This window comes from Motacilla alba, chromosome Z (genome assembly GCF_015832195.1).
Source record: "Motacilla alba alba isolate MOTALB_02 chromosome Z, Motacilla_alba_V1.0_pri, whole genome shotgun sequence".
NCBI lineage: Eukaryota > Metazoa > Chordata > Aves > Passeriformes > Motacillidae > Motacilla > Motacilla alba.
In genome coordinates, this window is record NC_052046.1 from 45,156,771 (window position 1) to 45,176,793 (window position 20,023).

The 20,023-nt window shown below is 36.9% G+C and overlaps 1 protein-coding gene across 2 annotated transcripts in view; it reads left to right on the top strand.

Moving 5' to 3' along the window:
* ADAMTS19 (ADAM metallopeptidase with thrombospondin type 1 motif 19) overlaps positions 1-20,023 on the top strand; it is a 130,237-nt gene that overhangs the window by 17,558 nt on the left and 92,656 nt on the right. For both annotated transcript variants that reach the window (XM_038125015.1, XM_038125016.1), the window contains exons 3-6: positions 7,607-7,772; positions 14,843-15,015; positions 15,958-16,041; positions 16,874-17,031. In XM_038125015.1, the coding sequence (XP_037980943.1) occupies positions 7,607-7,772; positions 14,843-15,015; positions 15,958-16,041; positions 16,874-17,031 (581 nt within the window). The remainder of the gene's footprint in view (positions 1-7,606; positions 7,773-14,842; positions 15,016-15,957; positions 16,042-16,873; positions 17,032-20,023) is intronic.

Below are 20,023 nucleotides of genomic sequence, written 5' to 3' on the forward strand. Positions count from 1 at the left end.
GTTTCTTTTCTGTTTTAAGCATTTGAAAATAGAACTTAGAATTGCCTTGTGGAAGTAGTTTTCAATGAAGTGTTATTAAAGATACTTCCGTTACCTCAAACTGGAAAAGCTTACTCTTGTATCTAAGGAGACAAAGATCTGCACACTCAAATATAGTTTATGGGACTCTGTGTAGGGTAGTAATTGTTTATAAGGTTTCTATAGTTGTTCCAAAAAGAGTCATTGTAAGAACTGTAGGGTTTCACTCAACATCAGTGTCTATTTATCTTGATTTTGTTTTGTGAAATTTAAGTTATGGTGCCTTAGTGATTTTGAAAATTTTTATGTATGCCTAAACTATTCTGTGCCTTCTCATTGCAAGATTCTAAAGGGTTTGAGATGAATTCTGTGTTTTAAAACATTGAGGCCATTCCAGTGTTTTTACACAACTAATTTGACTGAAACAAACTACAGCTAAACTACACTTCAGGATAACTGCTGCCAAAATAATAGTGTACAGTGGAGTTCATTTACAATGTGCTATTGAAGCAACAAATCTGTGAAAACAGCAATGTGTTTAGTTTCAGTAAACTTCTTTAAATTTGCCCTTTTTTTTTTCTGTTAAAGAAAATCTGTGAAAGCATATATGATGTTGTAATGAACTTGTGGGCACATTACTTAGGTGAAACATTTTTTGCAACCATATCATGTTACTCACCTTATGCCTTAGGAGAGGTAAGTAGCTCCAAAGACTAACAGATAGAACTATGTAGAGCTAGAAAATTGAGATGCAAAAAGGTATTTTTGTAGAAACTGAATGTCAGGTGTAACCATAACCATAAATAATTAATTGGAAATAGGAAAGTATAGGAATTGTGTTACCTGTAGTCATCCTATTATAGTTTTGTCTGTTGTTCTGTGCTTTCCCACTCCTTAAAGACTTCATTCTTCATGTGAAGTTGTCTGGCTTTCACTGGAAGATGTACTTTTGGTGTAACTTTCTATAATTGCTCTGAAGTGCAACTCTCACAAATTTAACTGGCAGAGTGAGAGAAAGAGTTCCAGTTAATTTTGCTTGGTTTTCAGTGTGATTTTCATTCATATTAATGTGGAGAGATGTTTTAGATGATGAAGTATTTTGAAAGGAAGTAAATAAACCCCTCTGTGGCTGAAAGGGTTGGTCCCTTTGAGATGCAATCATGTAAAACCTAGTTTGGATGCTTTATATGATCTGGAGGTAAGGTCAGTAGCAATCCCTGGAGACTTGGCTCTCCTCTAGTGGCACATTCAGAGCTTCTGTGTTCAGGGAGACACGGAAGAATTAAACAGACCAAAGACTGTAGCCAGACCAAGGTAAGTTGCTTCTATTTGTGACTTACTAGTTTTATACATTTATAGATTTACTTTATAGCCTAGTGAATTAGCTGACAGTGACAGGAGGAAAAAAAGATGTGTGTATTTGCTGATCACAGGATCGTTATGAGTTGGTGGAGGACGATAAGTGAGGATATAGAAACTTTATTCTCATTTCGCAAATTTGCAGTGTAATGATAGCTGAAATGTGGTTGCAGTTGAGTTGCAGTTCTGTTTGCTAATGGTCAGAGAGGAATTAATTTGTGGTTACAAGGATAATTACATAATCAGAATATTCCAAGTTGGAAAGGACCCACAAGGATCAAGTTCAACTCTTATGTGAGTGGCCCATACTGGGATTGAGCCCACAAACCTTGATGCTATCAGCACCTGGCTCTAAGCAGCTGAGCTAATCTCAGAGTTATAGTAAGCCTCTTTCATCAAGCAATAGCCAAAGGCTAGTGTATTTGTCATCACACAGTAGAAACTGCAATACACTGTGATTACCTTTTATAAAAACTTCAGAGCGAGTATCAAAGGACCTTGGGAAGCTGGCCTGGCAGAAGGAAAGCAATGTTGACCCTGGATCAGATGGATCTAAAATAACAGCCGTGAATCAATAAAGTTGTAATATTGGAAAGATTTCCAAATGTTAAAAGATAAAAATATTAAACATTTCAAATAAAGATAGTGAAATAATAGAGCAGCAGTTCTATTGAAACTATTTCACTTAACAGTAGCAGTAAGAAAATGTGAAAAGAAGAAGTGAACACAAAGGATTTGTGTTATAAGAATAAGTGTAAGATAACCTCTATTTTATGAAATCTCAAATGCATAGGAGACTGGACTTAATGTGGGCATCTAAGACATTAAAATACAGAGGCAATTTGCATTGTGTCTTATTCATTATTTTTCCAGTATTACAGGACCTAAGCAGTGACAATTAAGGTTGTATAATTAAAATAATGAAATAATGCATGATACATATGACGTAAAAAGAAAATTTAGTTTGACTTAGTGTGTTGAATTTAGCTGAGTTCGTTTCAATAGTCAAGTGAAATCTATAAGCAAAGCTGCAACTCCTGAGTGATGTGTAAATATATTTTAATGTGTTTGATTTTCTGGCTAGAATAAGAAGATTAAATGGATTTTTATTACTTTTGAGAGAAAGCTGAAATTCCATTATGTTAGGTAAGTTGCTAGAGGAATCAGCCAATTGTTCTCTGAGCTGGTGCTTCCCTCAGGACAGTATTCTTTATTCTGAATAATGTGCATGGGCTGTGTTAATACTGGGTGCTACAATCAGTATTGGAGAGCTTCAGATGACTGGTAGCAAGTGGTCTTTTCTGCTGGGTTTTTATTCTTTTCATAGGTCTTTCAGTCTTTTCATTTGTTGGGGTGTGCCTTCCTTCGTCACAGGTGTTTCTTAAGTTCAGGTGGTTGTGATCTTTTAAGCCACAGATTAGTCAACCAGAAAGTGGGCAAGAGCTTCCTGGGCAAGGGAAGAGAAAGGGGGATGGAGCACATAATTTCATAATTTCAGCATTTTATGATTGGTTTGCCTGTTCTACTAAGTTCTTTTGATGGTCAAAAAGCAATTATGCAATATTTCAGACTGCACTGAAATTTTTGAAAATAGTGGTACAAGCTGAACCAGGGAACTTTGTGACAGTGTAAGTTTTAGGAGTCTACAGTCTCCAGGAGGCTGGCAGTTGTAACAAGAATAACAGAGTGAAGCTGGCATGTCGAAGTAGTGGTCACTTGAACCTGGTGACCAGCTTGTCGCATTGCACAGATAGCTTTGGCACTTGGAGGGATTGCTGTCTGGTTCATGAGTTTCACTGCTGATAGCAGTGACCAAATATCTGACTTTAAAACACCACCATGAATTTAGGAAGTACATTTGTGCCTTTACTAAAAAAGACACTTAAAAAAATAGAGCATTAAGAATTGATAAATTTCATGTATTTTGTTTGCAGTTACATTTTGTGTGTATCATAGATGCAATTAAGTTGGAAAAGACTTGGGATCATCAACTCCTGTCTATGGCTTAGTATTGTGAATACCTGTTTAATTGTTAGTAGCATAGGGAGTGCTGTGGTGTAACAACATAAATATTTTCCTGCATCTTTGTGCAACATCAGGTTGTTTTGAAAAAAGTAGCCATCATCTTAAACATGAGAGCAGCATCCTCTCATATAGAGAATGATTTTCTTAAGAATTCAGAGCAGTGTGTATGTTAAACCAGGCTGTATGGGAGTATGGAGGACTTGGAAGGATTTAAAAGCCATGTAAAAATTGTTTCCACAGACCTCAAATTTGGGGGCTAGTACCTGAATACATGCTTTGAACCCAGTGAACTCTGCGTAGCAGTCTATACGTTTCTTCCTCTGTTGGGACAATGGGCTGTAAGGTATAGCATGTGTGTGTTTGTGTAGTTCAGTAAGGCACAGCCCTCTGATTAAAAAAGATCCCAGAAAGGATTGTATTGATCACTATGTCAACAGCTGAAAGCCAGTCAACAGTGATAATACTGACTCTTCCCTCCGTGATGTCTCCTAACTCTGTGCAGCAGAGTGGAGTGAGCAGACAGGTAGAGAAAACCTCCAGGAAAAGGGCAGTGTATATGATGTGCATGGTTGTGAAGTACAGTTAATTGAAGACAGAAGTTGCCAGCACTTATGTTTCTTCAGCCTTCAGCAATGAAGGTTCTTATAGATGGGAAGTGGTAGTGCATTTGAATAACAACAGCTTTTACAAACTTCTTACAATGTTGTTTACACAGTTTTAAAAGTTATGTGAGCTTGCTTTATTATTTGCATTAGTGAGAGCTGGAGACTTTTTGTTGTATTTCAGCTCGTGTCAGGTTCTGACAGAATTGTTAGAATCAAGACACTAAATTAAATCTGGATTGTTAAAATCATGGAGAAAAACCTTTAGAGTGGGATACTGATACACAAATAAAAGATTTTGCCTATTTACTCAGAAAGTAATGATCAGTTTTGGGACATTTGACAAATAGCACAAAGCCTGTTATGAAATTATGTTTCAAAACAAGTAAATAATTAACTTATAAAGTCAATTTGGTTTTCTGCATGGTACAGTGAAGGGAACCTTTCATTTTTATACTGCAAATGGGACATTAATATTGTGCTGCTGATGGATGCAACATGTGTACTAAGTAACATATACATTTTCTGCATCTGATTTTCCCATTGATATTTGCCTTGGGAAGTATGTTGGGAGCAGGAAGAAATACAGTCTTGTACAGCCTGTCCTTCCTCGCTGTGTGCATTTGCTTCACAAGACAGTGGAGAGTTGGCTGCAGCAGGGAGAAGCTGTAACATGCACCTGCTGTTCCCCACCTGACCTGTGCCACTCAAGGTGCTGGGGAAAGGTGTTGTTTTCATTTGTCCTTGTTTCCCGCTATCCAGATTTGGCAAAAAGTTAATTTTCTGCAAGTAAAGTTTTATTTGCCCATCAGCTGAAGTTTGCCCTATACTTAAGGTCTCTTTTTACTTCATAAATAAATAAAATACAGAGGAAGTACTGAGTTCATCAATATTTACAAAATTTGAAGATCTTTTTTTTTGCCAAATGAGAAAGGGCTGGGCTTGAAATCTACTGAGATATGTGTGCTACATTTAAGGGTTTTTTTTAGGCGTTTTTTTGTTTGTTTGGTTTGGTTTTGTTTTGTGTGTTTTTTTTTTTTTTTTTTTTTAATGTAAGAAACTTGATAAAGTGGGGGAAAGAATGGTATGCTATGTTACCTTTACGTGAGATATGTCCAGCATCCTGATAGGCTTTTCAATTGCATCTGCGAGCAGTAGTATTTTTTTCACATGAAACTGATGGAAGATGAGTCAGTTAGTCAGAGCTCACAGTTCTATCCCAGATGGATATTAGAATTTTGCTTTTCCATCTTTTTAACCTTTGTTTTGCTGTGCATTTTCATAACATGGAAGTTTTGCCATTTGAACTGTCTAAAGGCTGTAATTGGCCTTGGCATTTGATACCTGAAAATGTGTTGAAATGGAAAAGCTTTAATGCATGCTTTGACTTCTCTACTTTTTGTGTTTTCTTCATTAAAAGATCTTAACTCCATTTTTCATGATTATGAAAATATAAGAGCATGGTTGACAAAGCGACAGTTTCACGTACCACATTCTACCTGTGAAATTATTCAGGAGTTGGAAAAATAATGTTTTGGTGTTCTTTTTCCCCTCAAAAGCAGTCAAAATGGCATAAAAGATTATTTGGTTATCCATATTTGTCCAAGAATCATCCATTTGCATATCTATAACTTTACATCCCTCTTCAGTTCTTTAACTTCTGACTCAGGAAGCAGGCAATAAATTTTGGATTTCTCTACCAATGAATTAAACTTCAGTTTCTCCAAGGAGCTGGAAGAAAACATTAAATGTCTGTCCTAGCACAACTTTACAGAATGTCTGATGAATGGTGGCAATCTGAAGAGCATAATCTTAAAGCCCTGGGTTCATTTTGTAACAAAGAGAGTGGAGATGGAAGAAAGGTGACAAATGTTCTATGATTGACTCTGTTCAGGAGGAACTGAAGCCTTGCTTTTTGTTGGTATACAGGGGACCACTAGTCGGCTGCTATTCCTGTTCTATATTTAGTTTATCAGCATCTTTCATATAGCAAATAATTCTTTAAAAAAGTAAAATAATCTATGCCTATGTGAAATTCAGTATTTGACATAAAAATCAAATGAAAAGTGATTTGTGCATTTTACTGGTATTTGAGAACTATGCTTTTAAATAAATTAATTTCATGTAATTTGGAGTTTATATAATTGTTATGTAAAAGTAGTATTTTTAAAGATACACTTTTCAAGAAGCATTATCTTGTACGTGTACAGAAAGTACTTAGCAATATGTAGCTAGCTAATCTTTTAGTATGTGACATTTAAGGCTCCTGCTGAACTGAACCTAAAAAGTAAGTGAAAAAAGGAAAAGGAACAGCCAAATCCCCAGATACAGTTGTGTTTGTGTGCAATGTTAATGATGACCTTTTGACATTTGTTCAGCATTCCTTAGCTATTGTAACTGATTGAAAAAATAAGTGTGTGTATTCACATTTATTTTATGTGATTGTGCAAAAGATTGTTGGATTTTTTTCTTTTTTGAGGTGTTGTGTTTGAATGAAATTGTGTTTTGTACTGCTCAAAAATTTTGATTTTGTTTTTTTTCCTTGGGTCAGAATATTTTTGGGTGGTTTATTCATCTGTCAGACAGGATATCCAATGTGATAATGGCACCTACATGATTACAGAAGAAACAAAATTGTTTTCTATTTCTCCCTATTGATGCTACATAAAAATATACAGAAGAGCTCTCTGCTTCTCTTAGCCTGATATATCACATTGTTTTGTTTCTGTAGCAAAACAGTATAATAAATTTTTAAAGTTTAGAGAATGAGGAAATTAACTGTCAGTCTTGCTCATGTGGGGAGAAAAACCCCACAAACCTTGCTGTCTCCAGCTTTACTCTTGATAGGAACTTCTTTGTATTGGCATCTTAACAGCTTCTGCTGAGTTTTATATGTGTGGTATTTATATAAGTATGTTTTATAGTATTTTTTCAGCTCTTGCTCTGCCCTTGTAAATATTAGATGTGCATCTGTTGTGTTAACTTTTCATATGTGTTTGTGTGTACAAATATGTTGGGACAGGGGAAGAGTTAACCAACTAAATGGCTGTATTCAAATATTTTTCTTGTGTAACTGCTGGAAACCAGGAAGGGATTTCTGCCTTTTAAAAATAGTTTTGAGTTCTTTTAGTTTGAAAAAGAGTAAAAAGAGTGCCACAAGATTTCTTTTCCCTCCTCACCCTTGTTCAGGATGTATTCATATGCCTTACATTGTTCCCGCTATTTCATTAAATATAGTTATCTAAAAACGTGACAGTAATAAATAATAAAACCAATGTATGGACTTTTCTGTACATACTGTACATATATAAATGACTTCCTGGGTCTCCCAAAGTAAACTTTTAACATTCTGTATCTTTTACTGTGCATATGCTACTGGCATGTGGCCATCCACCCACCCAGATTTAGCTGAAATAAATGAAATTTATTCTAGTTCATTTAAGTAGAAAACTTGTAAAATAAAAAGATACTCACTTTGCTTATAAGGTTACTAAAACAAAGTGCTTCCTTAAATGGAGTGTTGTGGGGTTTTTTTCTCCTGCAGGACTGTGCACAACTTAATAAACTCTTACCTTATATGTTCCTTCTGTTTTCCTTTGCAGATGGGGTTTATACAGATTAATGAGGACTTCATATTTATTGAGCCACTCAATCGCACTTTGGCTGTGACAGGACATGCACACAGGGTGTACAGACGAAAAAGGTCCGTAGAGGAGAAAATTTCTGAAAAGCCACCTTCTCAGAATCATTACTGTGGTGTTGTTACAGGTAATATAAAAATCACACTGCAAAGCTGTAATGTAGCAAATATATTTTCAAGAAAAGTAGATAGTAGTTACAACAGAACCTTGACAGAAGCAGAACTGATTATTCTTGTAGCAGTACCCTACAGTGGACTCTGAGGTGGCATGTTACTTGTTGGGAGAGGGAGTTAGGAATAGATTCTGCTTCTTAAAATGCATTTGTATTTGAAAGTAAAAATCTCTAGGGCATTTCTTAATTTCAACTTAATAATTTATTGTGTCTCCCTGTCATCAGAGCTGCTTAATCACTTAACATGTGCAATGCTGGTACTTAATTTTTCTGTTTTCTGTGCTTTTTATAAGTGTTCTTGTTCTATGAATGACACTTAGATGTGTATGAAACAATCCTAATACATCTTTCTCAATGGCAGGTAGAACAAGTTGTTGAAGTAGAAGGTTTTCAACAGAAGTTTGGCACATAGTGATGACTTCATAGTTTTCACTGGGGAAGGAAAAAATGGCTTTTGTGAAAGATCGTGTTTTGTTTTTTCTGCTTCATCATCAGCTGCCATTCTTCAAGGGATGGAAGACATGTCAGTCCTTTGACCTCAGCATGAGCTGAGGGTGTTTCTAATGTTGTTGTGAGAAGTTATTTTTCTCCTAGGAAATAAACCAGAATGAGTGCACATTTTTAGGCTTATTTTTCATGTGTAAGTGAAATCCCAGCAAAATGCAAAGAAGATGGCAGAAGTGCACTGAAATGGTTAGGAGGCTGGATTATATGACATTTGGGATGATGCAGTAGCAACTAAGTTATTTCAAGCAGGTAAGGAAAGATAAAGGAAGGATGCAGCTGCAGTTGTTTGGTGCCTAAGGGTCTGCAGAGAAAAGACGAAGCCAGACATTCCTTAGAGGTATGCTGTGAGAGACAACAGTTGTAACTTGTGTTCAAGGAAATTTCTATTTCCATAAGGAAAATAAAATCTCTACAAGAATGCTTAGCACTGTAACAGGTTGCCTAGAGAGGCTGTCAAGTCCACATCCTCAGATATTTATAAAGCATGTCTAGAAATTGCTCTAAGACAGCTGATCATACTCTGACACTTGGCCTGACTTGAGCAGGAGGTTGGACTAGCTGCCCTCTGGAGATCATTTCCAGCATAAACTTTTTCATGGCTGTCTGATCCTTTCTGAACATTTATACTGCTCTGTCCTTTTTATATAGTTAGAGAATAAACGTGACAGGTTTTGGGGTTGGTTTTTTTTTTTTTGTTTTGTTTTTTTTTGTTTTTTTTTTTTTTTTTTCCATTTTGGAAGTATTGTTTTAATAGTTAGGCATCCGTTCAGAGTTTGAAATCAAAGATAAATTAGCAAAGCAAGGCTCTTTTTGCAGTGAGATGAAATAAATTACATGTAGCTTCCTCTGGTTTGCTCCATATTACTATTCTAGGCTTTGTATTACATTGACACTGCTTATCTGAAAGTCAAACTTTCTGTATTATCACAAGTTTTTCACATTAAGTAAAGCTGTTTATTCCTCCCTGTTAGAGAAAAGTGAGTTAGAGTATGCATGCCTGCATGTGTATGGGAATGAGAAAGAAAAAAAGAAAAGTATGCATGGTGTATGCACTGCAAAAAGGGGGGAGGAGTATCTGACAAAGTAGCAAACAGTGATGGGTATGAAAATGGATTAAGATGCAATCTTGTCCATAAGGACATGACTCTTCTGTGATGTTAATTATCAAATATCCTTTCACTTTCTCTTACGCTCTAAAATTGGATTTATCTTTTGTGATAATCTTACAAGCTCTGTGATAATCTCCAAACTCTGATATGTTATAAATCTGTCAACAGAGAATCGAACATCTGTTTGAAGGAGGTTTCATTATATCTACCACCAGGTTTAAAATTTCAAAGTAGTGCAAGCTGTGCATAACTGAGTAGCATCTTCTGACACAATGTTATTGCCAGGGAGTATAAACAGCTGCACTTTCTAACCAATGCTGTTGTTCTAGCAAGACCAGTCCCTTACTCCATTGCTACAGGTTATTTTACTAAGAGTGACTGCAGTAAGTTATATGCTTAAAAGCTCTGTCTGTGCTGAGAGCAATTAGTTGGTGTGACATGAATTTAGTTAATGTCACCAAAATACTCATGCTACAGACACATGCTACACACATGCATGTTTGCACACATAGTACAGCCCTAAAGTGAATAAAAGCATGAAAAATAAGCCTTTACATAAGTATTTCAAAATTCTATGTCAAATAATAAGCTAAATAGATCAATTAAATAAAAATAAAGCAGATGAGTATGTGGGGCTCTGAGATAGTCTCAGCTGCCTTTATGGTAGAGGTGTAACTTTGTGACAGCAAAGAACAGCTACAACCTTGGTAACACAGCAACTTTTCAGCAATATGAACCATATCTCTTGCTCCTAAGGTGCTTGTGTGTCAGGATAGAAACAGGTATTTCTGTTGCTGCTTTTGATCCAAATTGATCTCAAAGGCTGGCTACCTATCAAGCAAATATGTATTGCCAGTGATGAATTGTAATTATCAGAAGGAATGAATGTCTGTGCTGAAGGTGTTGAAGGATCACTATTGGGAATAATAGCTTTTCATGGAGAACTAGCAGAGGCAATCAAAGAAGGTATTGTTTGTTGTCCATTACCATTGAGGGCTGGACTGAAAGTTGCTATGCAGCCAAACTTCTTTGGAGAGAACAAAGAACTTGTTTTTGTGAATGGGGTGGTTTTCTTATTAATTAGGCGAGGGAGAGAATCATACTGACAGAAGCAGTTGCTTTTTTGGTTGTTGACGGTGTGTACATATATCCTTTTGTTGAAAATGTGTATGATTTATTTACGTATGTGAGTCAGTCGCACATACACAGGCCTTACCCTCCACACCTTTCTTTAGTACATGGCCCATGAAACCTTTAAAAGAAACCAGTACAGAACTATGTTACAGAAAAAAATGTGAGAGAAGCAGTTGTAATTAGAGCAAAGGGCCACGTTGAGAAGCTAAGGTTTTTTTCTTCTACCTGCTCTGAAGCACTTGTTCCAAACTGAAGTTGTTTGTATGGTAAACTGAACTCATGGTGAGGGCATGGGGCATATTGGGAAAATAGAAATCTCTTACCCAGGATACGGTAAATGTGAATTTTGAATCCCTTCTGAATTTCAAAGACTTCTCTTCTACTTCTTAGTTCTGGCAATAAACAATATACTGTCCTGAGATACCAGTGTGCTTTTCCTCTTAGAATGATGGAATATTGCAGGAAAATCCTACTAAGTTTCACTGAATCAAAAGCAGAAGTCTTACTTTGTAGCGTGTAGACTGGGCAGTCAGCTGGGAGATCTGTGTTGATTCCTGCTCTAGAGCCTGTTTATATGTGATAAAATATGCAATAAAATGTGCAAGCGGTCTTGGTCGTGAATCTCTGAGATTGCATACAATGGAGATTGGTGCTACTTGAGATATTAATTTCTATTCCTTGAAAAAAGTTGTTGCTCTGTAGAAAAGTATTTAAATCCCTATTCAAATTATAGTGGAGGTATAGCTCATGGCTTCTTAAGCTCCTGAAAATACCCTGTGTAGGTAGAATTCTGCAATTTCTGTATGACTAGGTTACCCCCAGGGGAGTGATGGTGATTCCTCTGTACTCTGGACTGCATCTGCATATATGCAGGAAATGCTTTTGTGCCTGAGGACTTGAAGGTGTCCAGGAGTCCTCTAGTCACAGCCTCTTCTTAATATTGGTTTAGATACTTTATGTAACCTGTGATTTTAGTAGATGGCTCCAAATTTTTTTTGAAGTGGGGTTATTGTTTTATTAACATTTCTGCTTGTTTTCACTTAATTGCCTATTTTGTGTCAAATGTATTTGCTGCAGTATTTTTAGCCTCCTAGCTGAAGTAATGCAGTATTCCTAGCTTTCCTTTCAGTCAACTGAGTTTAAGTAGTGTATGGATATGAAATCTTCTTATTCTACATAGTTGCACAAACGGAAGTCTGATTGCACAGAACTCTCCTGTAGAATTTATTTTTTATTCTGGCAATGTAATTAAATTTGTAAGATGAATTTATGCATCTTTAGTCTGTCTTTTATCTTGTTAGTACATGAACGATTGATGTATCTGTTTTTTTTTTTCAGCAGTTATCTCTTACATACTTTGCCTTAATAATGACCAGTTTTTTTGTAATTTTTACTGATTTATGAATATGTAAAGAAACAGGAGTTTTTGCCTAAAGCCTGTTTCGCTTGTTATCTGACAGCAATTGTGGCAGTTGAATACCAGTAGTACCAAAATTACTAATTCAATTTATTTAAAGTTCTTAGGAAAGATCTACAATTTTCAGATAAAGGAGATCACATGATGGGGATTTCTGCCAGCAATTTGGAAAAGGTTGGCTGGCCAAGAACAGATCGTCCATTGGTTTGTTAATGGGAGAGATATCTAAGGCAGACAAATGATGGGCAGACAGCTTGTCTAGAGAGCTGTGTAGTCTTCTCATTCACTACAGTCCCAAAAGAAAGAGGTTTGAACAGCTTGCGGGACCAGAGTGTTCTTAGTATTTAGCCTAATGATATATTTTATTGTGGACTGTCAGTTCTGAGCTGAAATGCACTACTAGCTATGACTTTTAGAGAGATGTGCTAAGAGAATTCTCTGTACATGCTAAGATTAAATTTAAAGTTTTTAATCGCTGGCTACTGTCTTTTACAAAGATGTGAACAGTAAATAAACCGTTGCTGGAAACTGCACTGTGCCTAGGAGGAAGGCAGATTGACCAGGTGGGTCAAAAGAGATGTTTTTCAACCCTCATGAGTTTACTTTTTAAACTTAGACCTATAGCTTACCCTTACATTAGTGGTTTCTATGTTAAGCCATAGTTGAATAGCTTATAGGAGGTGGGTTTTTTGGCACAAATAACACTGAGGTTTCATTAGAAATTATTCTCAAAAGAGTGATGAAAACACACATAATATTTTATAAACTAGGCTGTAGATCCACAGTTAGCAAGCATGAGTTAAGCTATAGTGTAGCAGAAGTTATAAGGCTAAGCAAGTGTCTGAAGGATCAAAATAAGAGACTTTTATTTTAGATAGCTTGAATTTATAAGCTGTTTCTACTTCTAGGTCATCAAACACCAAATATTTATTTCTGAAAAATACATACTTATTTCTTTTAGTAACTATGTTAGTAAGTCTTACACTGCCAGCAGTTGTAGAGGGATCAGTAAGACCTTCTCATATGTAGTGGGATGGCCTAAATCATTCAAATGTATAATCTTTTTATGAATGATTCAGAAAAGGATAGAAAACTTTTTTAAAGTGTGCATAATTTATATGTGTTACATTGAAAAATATGTATCTGCATTATATTTACATAAAATATATATTACATGTATATTTAAATCACAGACCCCTCTTCCACTGGTATTTTATATTTTAAATTTAATTTGTGAGTTAATTGACTTTGTGAGTTCATTTTTAGCACTATCCTGTGTGGGGTCTCGTGCCCCGGATTGGGGTGACCCCGAAAGATGGAAAAGTCCCTCCTCCAACCCGTGCTTTCAAAGAAAGACTCAGTAGTCCTCTGTTGTCCGGTCTCAAGGTTGTTTATTGTTGGTTATCTACAAGATTCTTCTCCCTGAACTGCTGTGGCCTGTTCAGCAGCTCAGACAAAGGCACACTGCCCTCCCAGGGGGCTGGTGCCATCTTTTATATCACACATTACGTGTTAGATGTTTATACTTTTTCCCCAATACCTACTATCTATATTGAATGGTGACTTTCTACTCTAAACCAATCTGTGAGTGCCAACATCACCAAAGACATGGAGGTTAGGAAGGAGAAAGAAAGAGGACAGGGCACACCCAAATCCCTCCATCTTAGAACTCCTGACCCCCATGTACAAAACCCGGACCCCTGCGTACAAGGCTTAAAACCCCCCTGTACAGCACTCAAAAATCCTTCCTTTCACTTCCTGACTACTTCTACTACAATACCTAAACTTGTGTGTGTGGCTTGTAATTCTTCATACAGAGTTGGTAATTTGCTCCACGGGCTAAGATCAAAACCCCACGTGTGTCTTTGGCTGCATGCCAGGGTCTCAGAGCCCCCTGCAGCGGCTCAGGCCATCCAGGGCACCCAGAGGGATGTCCTGGATTTTGACAGTCCTGAAGAGTGACTTATTTTTGGAGAGTGGTCATGTATTATAAAATATACCGCAGAAACTTGCCAATTAGAGATGAGATTGGTTGAATTGCAAAACATTATCTCAAAATTTTTGAATATTTGATTGTTTTCAGAACATAATTTTCATCTCAAACATCACTTTTTTTCATCACAGAAAGGCTGATACTCCATTGTGAATGCTTCAAAAAACTTTACTTGGTTTCAATGAGATCAGTCACAGAAGTTTTACATCCTCTCAAGAGGATCTAACAATATTTGGCTATTACAACAATGAGTTTAATTTTTCATTTTGTTTTAAATTAGATTATTTACAATGGCATTGCTAATGCCTGTATGTAAATCTGACCACCTTCTGGCTTGAACTGTTTCTATGTAATTAAGTGGGGGGGGGGGGGGGTTTCACATGTATCATAGTAGTAAGGGGGATTTTGTTGGGTTTTTGGAGGGGAAATTGAAAACTAATACCATTAATAACCTCAACCTTACAATAAACATAACATATTTTCCATTTTTAGTTTTCTGTAAATTTGGAGGCCTGTTTCAAGGTTTGGTTTTATTACTTTTCTTTTCTCCCACAAACCAAAGTAAGAGACACATATCCTTTTTATAAATACATTTGTTGAAAGGCTGCAAATAATCTTTCTGACTTTATTTGAAAAGATGGATATAATTTCTGCTTTCTTGGTATGAGCTAATATTTATACATAGTAGAGACCTTCAGTATGAGCCTTAGTGTTGGCAGTAGCAAATAAATGTAACATATCAAAGTCCATAGCTATTAGTTTCCACATAATGAGGGTTATAATCAAAGCAAGGGTAACAAATTCTAAAAAGTACTGCAGGGGTAGTTTGAAGGATGGGTTTCTCAAGCACTGTTTTGATTTACAGATAAAAGAAAATCCAAGACTCAGAAAGTATCTGAAAGTGGAAGAGGAAAGCGATACTCTTACAAGTTGCCTCAAGAGTACAGCATAGAAACTGTTGTGGTGGCAGATCCAGCTATGGTTTCGTATCATGGAACAGATGCTGCCAGAAGATTTATTCTAACCATCTTAAACATGGTAGGAAATTTAAAACTAATTTTGATGTTTTGCCAACAACACATGCATCGCAGGCTGATTTCATTGCTCCTTCTAGTGATTCTAACTGAGCACCTGTAAGGCATAGTCAAACAGGACCATCAGCAGGCTATAAAGATTTAGTCTGTATGTTTTGCAGCAGAAAACTGTAGTGCTGCAGGCTTGTCTACACTGTCTGGTCATACATCTCAGGGACGCCTAGAGGTAAGAGAACAAGATGACTTTTAGGTTAGAAGCCCATGCTGTTATTGTAAAAGTTGGGATATTGTACATTAGTTTCTCGTGACCTGTGCTTTATATGAAGACATGACATTGTTATGGGAAAGCATTGTGTGGTCAGTGGTGGTGGAAAAAAGAAAGAATTATGAATTTGGACAATTACATTCCCTTCCAGTTCTGTCTGGAGCTGTAGTGTACTCATTTAGTGCATAAAGCAGTGAAAAATACATGTGTAATATACAAGGAAACATGGTTCTAAAGAAGGAGCATAAGCTGAAAAATTAATATAAGCTTTAACTATTCTGAATGATAGGAAGAATTAGAGAGTTAGATGTTGGCTGAGACCACTTAGTCCAAGATCATGGGTTTAAATGAATAGAAATTTCCATGTGAACAGTATTAAATGTGTGTGTGTAAATATTTGGAGAAAAAGGCCACAGTTTATAAAGTGATTGTGGCCATTGAGAGGAAAGGGTCTTTTTTTATGTTCCCAGAATGAATATTGCCTAAGCTCTGTTTTCACTTCAGAAGACCAACACAGTATATTATCTTAATGTTCTTTTCAGATTACAGAAAATAAAAGCATTCACAGTAGAATATGAGAGCTTTTGAGGTTCTTTGGGGTTCTGTTATTTTCAGTGTATATGCAATACAAATTCATATTCTTATTTATTGGTTTTTTTGTTTGTTTTTTTTCTCTCTTAGGTTTTTAATCTTTTCCAACACAAGAGTCTAGGATTACAAGTAAATCTTCGGGTGACTAAACTTGTCCTTCTTCATGAGACTCCAGTAGGTATTTATAACACTTGTCTTAGCCTGTAGAGGGTAAAGCTACTTAGCTACTTAGCTTGCTATATTTATGAACTTTAATGGTTAAAAAATTTCCTTTGTTAGCTTTCGTATATTAGGTAGTGATTTCCACTGACAAGCAGCCCCAGTGAAGATTAATCTTCTCCTAATTTATGTGCTGCATGTATTGAGACTTATCTGTTCTTGCAATTAAAAGTCAGTCAAAGTTTCCATGTGGAAATCAGGTAGATCTTAGCAAAATCTTCTTCTGCTCTGCTTTTTGTGCATTCATATATCTTAATAGAAAAATAATCTCCTTTAAATCCATTGGATTGCAGAAGAAGGACTGATGTTCTTTGTTGTCTAATCCCTAGACAAAAAAAAAAGCTAATTTAGCACTTAGTTCATAAGGAAGTGGGATTCCCTTACCAATAATCTAATCTAAAATATTATAATTTTCCAGTGCATAAGTAATTTATTTCTCCAATTCCTCTCAGCAGTTGGAATAATATCATTTCATGTTCACATTCTGCATCTTAACATCATTGTACTTTTCCTTACCATGGATAATGAGGAATCAGGAAATAAATAAGACTAGAGTTTGGGTGAAGTCTGGCACACATGTACACATGTACACTCTCAATGCACTGTCTTCATTTCTATCTTTAACATGTAAGGAAAGTGGTCTCAGCACCTGAAGTTTGAGTTGTTTTGTCACGGACATATTATGCCATAAAAAGCAGAATATTTTTGCTAGCTCAGTCAAAAAAAGCCTCCAAATTCTGTGTATAGAATCCTAATTTTAATAACATTAATTGTTTTTCATTTCCAGGCAGATATGTATATTGGACATCATGGTGAAAAAATGTTGGAAAGCTTTTGTAAATGGCAACATGAAGAATTTGGCAAGAAAAATGATATTCACTTAGAAATGTCAACAAGCTGGGGAGAAGACATTACTTCAGTTGATGCAGCTATACTGATAACAAGGTAAAGTAGTGAAAGATGAGCATTAAAAAATAGGCAGAGGTCTAGTGTTAACGTAGATCAAAGTAGATGGCCAATATAGTAAGAATTTAGTTGCAGTGAGGAAGGGAGCATTTTGAGGCATCTGGATCTCAAAGTTGGTGATATAGTGTTGCTAAAAGTGATGCAGAAAGCAGTATTTCTGAGATGGTAAATATTTGAAGTGATGAACAGGTTACTCTTTTGTTTCTTCCTGGCTATATAGCTAAGGCCCTATCTGTATAGCAAAGGTTGGAATCCTTCATCCATGTGCCTTCATTTAAAAGAGGCAGAACCCCTGACCTGTAGATACTTTCAATCAAAACACAAAAGCATATTTAAACCATTCAGAGCTAGACCAGCATTAGGTACATTACTGAGTTATGCTTCCCTCTTAACTGATCTAGAACTGGTGTGATTCACTCTGTGCTGACGGTACATCACGTACATCTTCAGTATGTGTCCTGCAGCCACAAAGGTATGATTCCAGATCTGCAGTTCCTTGTAGCTCTTAAGTGTCAGGCATTTCAAACATTGAGAAGGAAATAGGCCTCCAGTTCACCTCTTTCCTTCCAAGCAGGGACTGTCATGGTTTTATCTGTAAGTGGTGCACAGGGGGGATGCTTGTTGGTGTTCAGCCAGCACACAGACATGACCCATAGGCAAGATCATTCAGCCAGCCTAGGTTTGGACTTAGTGCCATTTTTGAGGCAGAGCTTGGACTGGATAACCTTCAGAGCTCCCTTCCAAAGAAAATTCCTGTGACTGGCTGTAGCAGAATACTACTGTGCAGTCCAATGCTGGTCAGTGATATGGTGTCCTAAAACCATGTGTAGTCTTTACACCTACATGCAGTCTTTTGCCATTTATTCAGGGCACTATCACTGGGAACCTATATAAAATAAAAATAATACATTCTTCTTGAAATTAATTTCATTCTGATTGCTCTAATATCTATAGTCTATTTCAGTCTTTTGAAGCAGAAAAATGCTTCCCTAAATTTTCCTGCTTTGGAGAGCCAGTCACTTACGGGAAGCAGGAAATTTAGAAGTCCAAACTGTCTGTGGTGAAAGCTTTGTTGCTACTTTTACCATTTAATCACTTTTCTTTTTTGAGAAAAGCCCACACTTCTTACTATGTGTCATCCTCCTCTATTTGATGTGTATGTCAGTTTTGTGGATTACTGGGGCTTTGAGGGGGCAGATCATTCTTTGTTACACATTTATACATGAACTAAGATGTAGTTCTCACAAGCTCCTTTCAAGTTGGGTGGAAGACACAAGAAATAATGTTCTCTGCAGCAACTTTTCATAAGCTCATCAGGAAATATTTTTGGAGTGACAGACTAGAAGTCAATTTTGTAGATTAAGACCCCAGACTGATTTTAATAGTAGTGAGTGCATTGTGGGTCTGGAGCAGGGTAGGGAGGGAAGGTCGGGAAAGAAAGAAGGGGAAGAAAAGAAGCAAGCAGTAGGAAAGAGTAAACTTGGACCAAGACATAAAGGATGCCTGAGTGTCATAGATAGTGTTGGGTTAATCAGGATGGCTAAAGGGGAATAGACTTCCTTACATCTAGATATTCCTTGTGACTGTTCAAGGATAATGAACAACAGCATTCTCTTTTTTACTAGAAACCTTGGGCTCTCTTATTTTTATATATAGCTGAGGCAGCCAGCAGTATCTACAATGGCAGTAACAGTTAGAGCAAGTATCAAATGCTTCAAGCCTGTATGGGCCAAGAGAGTGAACATAGGGCTGCATTCTTTAGCTTATAAGGTGCATCTCATGAGTAGTAAGATGCTATAAAATAAATAAAGCTTGTGATAAAGCTTTTTCCTGTCAGGAAAAATAAAGCCTTTTTCCTGTCATTGTTTCATCTTCAGCTTAATGAGCCTTTATGGGAAGAGGCAAAGGCATTCTGAACTGATGCAAGTGAGGCATTACTTAAGTTAATGAGAGTCAGTGGTCTAGAAATGTCTTCAACTGTCAGTGCTTTTGGCCACACAGCTTTTTGGATTTAATGCAGCATTTCTGGAAGTCTTGGTGGATGACAAATTAACCATGAGCTGGTAGCGTACCCTTGTGTCCAGGAGGACCAAGGGGATTCTGGGGTGCATTGGGAAGAATATGGCCAACAGGTTGGGGAAGGTGATCCTGCTCCTCTCTTTGCCCACATCTGTGGTATTGTGTTCAGTTCTGGGCTCCTCAGTATAAGAAAGACAAGGAGCTACTGCAGAGAGTCCAGCAGAGACCACACACATGATTTGTGATCTGGAGCATCTCTCTTATGAGGAGAGACTGCAGGAGCTGGGCCTGTTTAGTCCAGGGAAGACTTAGAGGGGATCTCATTAATAAATGTAAATATCTCAAAGGCAGGTGCCAAGAGGATGGTGCCAGACTCTTATCAGTGGTGCCCAGTGACAGGACAAGGAGCAATGGCCATAAACAAAACACAAGAAATTCCTCCTCAACACGAGGAAAAACTTCTTTACATTGAGATTTTTCAGAGCACTGTAACAGGCTGCACAGGGAAGTCATGGAATCTCCCTCTCTGGATACATTTACACCCCACTGGGGCATGTTCCTGTGTCACCTGCTCCAGGTGACCCTGCCTTGACAGGAGGATTAAACTGGATGATCTCCAGAAGTCCCTTCCAAACCCTAACAATTATGGGATTCTGTGATTCTAATCATAAAAAAGCTTTTCAAAGGTCTGATCATATGTTATGATGCTTTTCTGCTTTGTAATAATGACATTTGATTTCATAGAATCATAGAATTGTTTGGGTTGGAATGGACCTTAAAGATCATAAAGTTCTAAACCCCCTACCACATGGGCAGGGATATTTTGTGTTAGGGCAGATTGGTCAAAGCCCCATCCGACCTGGCCTTTAGAATTTCCAGGAATGGGGCATTTACAACTTCTCTGGGTAACCTGGGCCAGTGTCTCACACCTTCACAGTAAATCATTTCTTCC